General features: G+C 40.4%; 1 protein-coding gene across 2 annotated transcripts; it reads right to left on the reverse strand.

Moving 5' to 3' along the window:
* Window positions 1-416: 416 nt before the first annotated feature.
* narf (nuclear prelamin A recognition factor) lies at window positions 417-8,954 on the reverse strand. Of its 2 annotated transcripts, none has more exons than XM_053882790.1 (12): window positions 8,661-8,954; window positions 7,979-8,045; window positions 7,840-7,905; window positions 7,468-7,596; window positions 6,356-6,488; window positions 5,175-5,309; window positions 3,712-3,830; window positions 3,284-3,413; window positions 2,775-2,847; window positions 2,369-2,506; window positions 2,133-2,290; window positions 417-1,324 (listed from the first exon to the last, which is right to left on the reverse strand). In XM_053882790.1, the coding sequence occupies exons 1-12, from the start codon at window positions 8,837-8,839 to the stop codon at window positions 1,083-1,085; spliced, it is 1,569 nt and encodes a 522-aa protein (XP_053738765.1). In that variant the 5' UTR covers window positions 8,840-8,954; the 3' UTR covers window positions 417-1,082. The 2 variants fall into 2 exon arrangements, with proteins under 2 accessions (XP_053738765.1, XP_053738774.1); XM_053882799.1 differs by having other exon boundaries at window positions 8,571-8,808.
* Window positions 8,955-9,068: the final 114 nt, after the last annotated feature.

Consider the following 9,068-nt stretch of genomic DNA (forward strand, 5'->3'; position numbering starts at 1 on the left):
CGCTGACATAACACTTTTTTAATTGCCGATTTGAACGTGTTTGCCTTATATTTGTGGCCATTGTATTCCTACATATTTTCATACAGATCAATAGTGACGACAAACCTTCACCAACTTCAGTTCATCTCTGGCACTGCAGTGCGGCAAGTTAGACCCATCTTGAACTGGATGATGCCAAGACATTCCCAAGTTGGAATGTTCTCATTGAAAAAGACATTTAGTGGTGCATCTGTCAATGTAAACAGCTTTGCTCATGACTTATCATCCATGGTGGTTTCCTGAACTGAAGTCTGCCTCATGTTTGTACCTTGCTTCCTGAATGTAACAGGCTATTATCCGAACTGGGTTTTAGTCCAAATAATCTATTTCATCCAACAGCGATATAAAGACAACAGCCTGAATATTTCAAACGTTTTATTCCTATCAATTATTTTTCATTCAATTGATGACAGTTTTGCTTCCTTGTTTGGTCCTTCACGTGTTCACTCACGTTTCTATCTTTAGTTACTTTGTTATAATGAATTAATATAGAAGATGCTTGTAGAATCGTATGTTCTGATCATTTGGCTAAAAGCCAAATAAGATTCAAAAGCAGTATCATTCTTTGAAATGTCTGCGTCATAGGGAAGAGATTAAACCACAAACTCCAGCTCTCCAGAATCCATGTACTACATGTATGTTCTCACTGTGTTCAACATGATAAAACATACTTAAAATGAGTCGTCACAGTTTTCTTTCCAGATAGGGACTTACATGACATGGAGATGATACAAATATGTACCATTTAAAAAAATTGTAAAAAGAAAACACCAATTTCATCATCATCATCATCATCATCATCATGGATGGGAACAGCAGCTGTTGTTTTAGTGACGATCAATGATCAGACATCCCACTGTTGCATAGTTCCGTGGAAACACTGCCTCCGGTTTGGATTTCACGCTGTAATCAGTAACCTCACCTAGATTTGCAATTCATGAACCGACAGCATCAATACACAGCTGGTAAAGACAAACGTGTGAGTCATGTGTATTTCACTCATTCACTCAGCATTCTGTGGAAGAGTTCTTGTCCCTGGCGTCTCACCACTGCATGTGGGGCGGCTGGATTTGGTTTTGACTTTTATACCGAGTGTGCAGCAGAGTGCCGGCCTGTGTGGACTCCTGGCCCTGAAGCCAGTCTTGGTAGAGGGTGTGCAGGGCGGGGTTGACCTCGGGGAGGGAGACCGGAAGGCTGCAGTAGGCATCCTCCATCTGCTGGACCAAGGATTTGTCCACACGTCCCGTCGTCTCACTCTCTGCCTGACCTCGGCCACTCAAACAGCCTGGGTGAGGAAAAAAGTGAATATTTTAAACGACTAAAATGATCAGTCTCATAGTGCATGCATAGGGAGCCTAAATCTACGGCCCTTCTGGTCAGTCCATTGGAGCCTAAGATCGGAAAACAGGTTCACTTTGCCTTATGCCCTGGACCACATATACTGAACCTCAATTTCAATGTTAAATAATTTCGACTGAAGTTTATGTCGAGTTTCGACTATGTTTGTGTAATTTACAATTTATTTGCTTGTGTAAGTACAGAATTATTTGGACTACAAATCAAACAATGCATGTGTGACGTCAGAGCAGTATGCGACTGCTCCGGCTCTAAAAGGTGCTGAACTATCAAAGGTAGAAGAAACATTGTTTCATTACTTATCGTGACCCTGCTGGCTCTCACTCGACCGACTATCAAGCCTGCGAAGAGCATTGTAATTCACTACTACATGTCACATAAAACCAAAAGCAAAACTTTTGCTGCCCGTGGAAAAGCAGTGCTCTCACGGCATTAGAATGTGTTTCTTCAAATTCACAGGCATCCTATGTGAGATCTACATCAAAATTCAAGCTAGGTCAGAAAATAACTTTAATCTCTCCATTGACTCCCGTTTATATTTTTTGTCAACTTAGGTCCCGTGGAAGTAGATGGACTCTTGAATAGTAGTAATTGAAACTCTTGAAAAGTGGAAGGCGTTTTCATTGATCTGATTGTGTGCTTTGTTTTTTGTAACGTCAAGTGAAATTAGCTCCTTGGTGGTGGTGTGCGCTGTCTCCGTGTTATAATTCAGGTGAGTCCAAATAAATCCCTGTTACCTCCAGGGCAGGACAGAACTTCCACCAAATGGTACGGCACTCGTCCCTTTCTCATTCGATGCACTAGTGTCTGGATGTTCCGAAATCCGTAGACGGCTGCAAACTGCAGCAGCGTTTCCCCGTCCCGCTCCAGTGTCACTTCCTGGAAGTCCCGATTCCTAAAAAAAAACAAAACATAGAACTATTACAACAAAAACTCAGTTTGTGGAGGCCCTGCTATTTTCAGTAAATCTCACCTGAGGGTCTTATATGTGATCTCATGGACATCTAGACCAAACAGTTCTTTGGCTGCGTGCTTGAAAATGTGTTCTAGGAAGCCTTCTGAACCGCGGCCTTCGTGTCTCACTAGGACCCCGTCTGCTCCCTCTCCAAGCCTGAAGAGGCAAAATATGCATTAGATTTTAGTGGCAAACAAAGTCTTTCCGAGCTTCAGTGAATATACTTGCCCTCTTCATTTTTTCAAGACATTATGCACAATTTTTCCCTTGCAAACTGCTGCCTTTTCCCATAAACAATTATGAAAGAACAGTTATGAGAGCACACGTCACTGAAGATTGGGTTTTGATTTTGAGTTAAATAAATGACTACTCAGAATGTCACTCTTTCTAACGTTCCCACTGTATTTTAGGATGTTCTACTCACACTTGGTCCAATGGTAAAGAGTCCAGCTCCTCCACTGAAACCTTCCTCCGCTCCATGAGGTGGTAGATCTCCCCTATACGCCAACAGTGGAAGCAAAATGTAACTTTATACAGTCTAATAATCAAAATGACTATGTTGAAGTTATTATTATTCCGACAGAAATTCTCATAACAACTATGGCCATGACGGCCACCCATTATCTTCCAGTTACAGATTTTTATATAGCACATAGACAACATGAGCTGTAGAAAACTTAAATCAATAATTTGTCACTGATAATATGGTTCAAAAAAACTAACCAATATGTAATTTCCCATCTTTCTCTTAAGTCATTTCAATTCATGATAATGAATTAATAGTTTTGATCCATTTGAACAACTTATGGCGCGTTAGTGTGGTAAAAGTGTGTTTCACTCTTCTGCAATGCTTCTGACCAACAAACAATATGAGCTCCACTCTGGTGAAGGTGCAGTAGTTAGGAAGTATTAGATATGAAATAGAAATTGAACCTGAGGTGAGGACACAATCCACTTCTCGGCTTTCCAGTACGCTATTGTAAAACTCCTCTCTGACGGCCTCCAGCTTCTTATCAAAGCAAGGAGCCACCACTATGTGGTAGACCTTCTCTGGATTCAACTTCTGTTGGAAGAACAGAAAAAACAATGACCACTATGAACGTCTGGATTTATTAAAAACAGGAAACACAGTGTCACTTGTGTTTTATCTGTGAGTGGATCCTCACTATGTCAGTTTGGTCAACAATTTTTCCAAAATGTTGAGCGAATACTGTGGAGATGTGGTGAGTTTCACTTGGCTAGAAGGATGCATATATATCAAGAGTAATCAAGTATAATGCATGAAACAAAAATGTGCGACACACCTGTGTGAATTCAACACAGCAGCACTTCTCAAGCACAGAATGTTTTTAACTTCTCACCTGCTGTTTGGAGAAAAAGTCCTTGACCAGACAGCCCATGATCTGCTGAGGAGATCTTGCCGTGCAGATGTGAGGTGTGACCAGGCTGCCTAGGACGCGCTCCGAGTAGCGGATCCAGCCTGTGGACACACAAGCACAGGTTGATTTAAGATTAGGCCAATGCAAGCTGTGATCTCAGTGAGGTTCTTCTCTCGCTCCATTGTTCTTCACTGTTTAGTTCATGTGCTCTCTGCTTAGTCCCTCACTTAGACTCTGTCTCACCCATCTTAAGTCAGCTTCCTACCACTGTCACCTTTTCTTTTGTGATCCTCCCTCCACTATTCTGTATCTACAACTTTTCTCTATCAACACCCTTTTCTCTCTCTCACAATGTCTACCCACCTGAAGCTTGTTGCAAAGTTTTACATGGTTTTTTTTTCTACTTTCACCCGCTTTTAATGTAAAATGTGCCTGAAGTTTCGCAGTCACACAAATACTCACCATATTTAAAAAAATACAAATAAAATAAATAGTTTTTACTATATTTATAACTTGAGCGGACACGCCAGTTTCACCGTATATTCACAACATAGTGTGCAGACGCTATCAACCTTAAATGTTAAACATCTTTATACATATCAGAAAGGATGTGAAGTAATTGGTCAACAGTGGTGGGTGGTCAGTATAGGCAGCCACTGCTTGCCAAAGTGTGTTGGAGATATTTGCTGTTGGAAATAATATTCTGAACAATGTGTTGCTGTGCCCAGGACTGAGTAGGATTTACATATCACCGCCTTTATGTCATGATGCTGAATCTCAAGACATCAAGTGCGGCTGATTGACAGGTCGAGTCGCAGGAGTTGGAAATAAAATCAAAGGTGAAATGTTCATCACATTGACATATTTGTTGAAAAGGTGAGTAATGTGTAGAGAATCTGCCTATGAAAACACAGACTTTAGTTCCAGACAAACATTTTTTTGTTATTTTGACAAAACTTTTGTCTGACTTTGAATATGCTACATTTAATATGAATTTAATGCTGAAGATATTACTGTTCTGGGCACAGTATTGTATTATGAAACTCTCACAGTGAGTATTATGAAACTCTGTAAGAATGAATAAATACGTTTGTGTGGTGAAGTTACGCTTTTGAAATATGAAACTGGCTCAGCACCTCCTAGAATTTTTTTTCACCAGCTGCCATTGTTGGTCATCATCAAAAACTGTTATTCATACACAGTGTCTTACTGATTATCTCTAAATAAACAGATAGAATAAGCTAAACTCATCTCTCTGTCCAACCATACCTCAGAAGCAGGGAGTGGCTGAGAAGGAGCTTCCTATCTTTCCCCAGCAGCTCCACTATCTCACCCTCAAACGTCAACTCCTCAGTCAAATCATACTTGAAGTCAGCAGATCAAAGAACGAAACCAGGCGCTAACAAAGGAAATGATTAAGAAGTTGTGGAGGTGGAGGTTTGTACCTGGACAGGAAGAGGTGAACATGGGCAGAGCGTGAGCGTCATGGTGCCTCCTACGGTATCTCTGGATAAACTCTTTTTGACTCTCTAAGATGCTGAAACCAGCAGCCAGAGTGGTGTCGAACACAAACTGTACACCTGCAACACAAGAGTGACAACATACACAATGGAGTCAGCAACACCACTTTTATTAATTTGTTTTCTCCCCACATTTGGTCAAGATTATAAAAAAGAAAAAGGAAAAAAAGGTGTTATATTTCAGGTTTGGGGTTGTGATGACTTGTGTTGTGTTGACTTCCTATACATTAAGATATAAACTCACACTTCTTTGTCATCAATTTCGCATCACCATCATCCCTCCCTGTTTTAAAGTAAAATGCAGTTAACTACCATATTTGGTTGGTATAGTTATTAAGCATGATCACATTAGAGTGACATACAAGTACTATTTTTTTCCAAGTAAATTTGTATTCATGTCAAATACTGGACTGTTCTTTTATGTCATTCATAATGCACTGATCAATTACTCGCTCATTACAGCATCTAATACCTACAGTGTCGTGGGTTTTTACATAGTTGATGGTCTCAGGTATGTATGACAGGTAGGTAGGTGTTCCCTGATCTGAACCATGGTGGAGGACATCCGCTCTGCCTCAAATTGGCAACAGTTCTATTGTTTAAGGCCCGTGAACAGTGACACAAATTATGAAAATTTCAGAATAAAACGCGATGAGTTTTACTGTAAAAGAACAACAGGAACATTTTGTCATGGACTGGCAACCCTGGCACCAAAGCTGAGCGTGCTCGAGTTCAGAATCATAGCTTTCATTGTACCTTTAACACAAGCAACTCAACATTAGATCGACAGGTGTGCACTTCCTTCCATTATGGTACATCAACTATTACGTGTTGTTCCCATGACACAACCCCCACAATAAACGAGGGAACACACTATATGTATGTAAGCCACTAGGCAATACCGCGATCTTATATATTATATAATGTATCAGCATATGCACATTGACAAGCTAAAATTGAGATGTTATTGTAATATGTAATATGTAATTTAAAAAGGTTGTGAGGGTATTATTTCATACGCGTATCAGCAAGTACTTGAACGTCAGTATTCGGACCTTAGAACCATCAATAGTAAAGCATGTATTTAAATTAAATGACTTGCTCACCCAAGCTCTTCAGGAAGCCACATAATTTGCTGGCAGCTTCAGTAACGTCCACCCCAAACTTGACAGCAAAGAACGGCACCGACTGTGGACACACGGATGCCACCAGAACCTTGTGTTTCGTCACGTCACACTTCTGTCAAAACAAAACCAAAAGAAATACATGAGAATTAGGTACTACTTGGGATGGGCAATATCATATTCACGATATACCGCTCTCCACAATGAGAATTCTGCATATCACGATAAAACACACTTGCTGCATTGGACTTGCATACATGAATACAGCAACTCCAGCTCCACATTGCTTGACAGCCAACAGCAGCGTGTAAAAGTTGCGGAGAGTGTGGTGGACTTAGGTTCATGATCGTAGTTTTAAATGTATTTTTAATACAATTTATTAGATGGAGTGGTCTTCATAGGTTCTCTGACGCGGTCTCCGGTATTGGCGGTGGTGTCCTCTAGTGCTTCCCCGATTAGGGTTCACTGATCGCGGACACAATCTCACAGGCAGTGCTAATGCTACGACCCGGCATCAGTTAGGGACCATCAACAAATTCTAAAAAGGTCAAAGTATTAGTGAAATCTTCAATAAGGCAATGAAAAACAACCACTTTAGGAGGGAGAATTGTGACAGGGTATTTCATCACATAAGACCAAGGACTGACAGTTTGTATAATGATTTTAAGAATAGAATATGAAATTATCATTTATTCACATCATTCCTAATACTTCTTCAATAGCATCTAGGAAATGTGTCCAGATGGGTCCATAGTTAAAGTCAACTGTTAAGAAATCTGAGATACATTGGGGACAGCAGACAGACGGCTCAATTTAACCCCTAAGTAAAGCTGGCAGAGCAGTCTGTCAGACACAACTAGGTTGCACGACAGACGTGAAACATTGAATTTCTCATCTGTACACTTAGTTAACTATAATATTTAAACATAAGCAAATGATGATGTTGGAGACAAACTCCACTGATAATTGTTATCATAGTCAACAGTTTCAAGTTATTGCCAAAATAACAACATTTATCATTTTATATTTTTTTGTCGCCCATCCCTAGGTATTACTCAGCACAATCATAAACATCACATGTTCTTAGAACGTACTTTGTTGAGGGCCAACACTCGCTCCACTTCCTCAAGATTCTGTTGAGAAATCTTCAAGTTCTCCTCCTCCGACAAGCAGCCGTCGCACGACAGACAAGCACTGAGCAACAACTGTGTTCCTTCGCTTGCCTGAAGAAAAAGAATGAACAAGTCAGTGAACAAATGAAGATCTTGTCAATAAAACCACTGGTGAACACATAAAAAAAACCAAACAAAGATTACAAAAACCAAATTGAAGCTCATCATCAAATCATATTAAGTAATGCAATGAACCTTTTAACTCCAGCTCAACTAACCAAGTCAGGTGGAGTAGATGTAACAACACAAGCAACTTTCGTTTTGTGGCTGAGCAATGATTTACTCCTGAATTACCTGTCCATTAACTTTTTCCGCCTCCTCGTGTGAGTCTGTCCCATTATCATTTTGCTTCTTGTTACACTGGAATTCAAATGTAAAATAAACACAAGTTAGAGACTTAATTTGTCTATTTAAAAATGAGCAAGTCATTTACCTGTTTGGTGCAATTCTCACATTTTTCCTTCCGCTTCCCGACCACGACCTCAGACATTTTGTCTTTGCTGCTCATTCAGGTGGAGACAAAAACAGACATGACTTTCTTTCAGCGTGACGACTCTTTTGAGCAGGGTTGTTTTTGTCCAACCCCACCCTCCTCCTCTCTCACCGGCCGTCAACACCAACATGCTCATCTTAAAGCTCATAATGGTGAGAAAGAACATGCTTCCTGTCATTACAGCATTTTAATTTAATTGCACACACAAAGGCCCTGTTAATGATATAAATACAAGCAGTGTTGACAATTGCCTGGCGTAATACACAACGGATATCACAGACATAACATAGGAAAAATATGGGGCAGAGTAACTATGAGGGGAAATGTAAAAGACGCATCAAACAAAGGAATAATAAGATAAACTAAATATACTGTAATGCACACGTGTATACATTGTAACTACACGGTTCCATTCGCATGGATATAGTATAAATTCCCATTGTAATTGACAGCCAAATACAAATTTGCGTTGTAAAGACTGTGTTTTTCTGTCCAAATGCACCAGTTTGAACACACCTAAAAGGTTACTCACCTTTACAAGTTCACCCCTTTCGCAAACAAAGACATGGGATACATGCAGAGGACGAGCGGGGAACAGCTGATATGGCAGATAGTAACCAACCGGCGGTTGAAAGGACCACTTCTTTTGGGTTCTGGAGATGATTCTGCAGATCGTTCCCTCGTAACATCCACGGCTTCGCCAACTGAGGCGACAAAGTCCCCACCAGAGTCACGGTTTCTCAATTCGGAGTCAAATGTATCTGTGTACGTCCGACTCCATTGTGTATCCGATGTGCGCATGCGCTGGAAGGTCGGTGACCACCAGAATAAGCGCCGGCAGGTTGATCAGTCATTCAAACACCGCTTAAGTGATTTGACAAATCAGATACATGTTTTTGAAATACTCTCCAAAACATTTTGGGCCTTTCACATTCTTCAAAAAAAGTTCAGTTTGCAGATCGAGAAATTATCGTCTTTTGTTTTGAAAGTGCGCTTTAGCCAATCGGAGCAGTCGAGTACAGGAAGGAAG

The sequence above is a fragment of the Synchiropus splendidus genome, chromosome 1 (genome assembly GCF_027744825.2).
Source record: "Synchiropus splendidus isolate RoL2022-P1 chromosome 1, RoL_Sspl_1.0, whole genome shotgun sequence".
Classification (NCBI taxonomy): Eukaryota; Metazoa; Chordata; class Actinopteri; order Syngnathiformes; family Callionymidae; genus Synchiropus; species Synchiropus splendidus.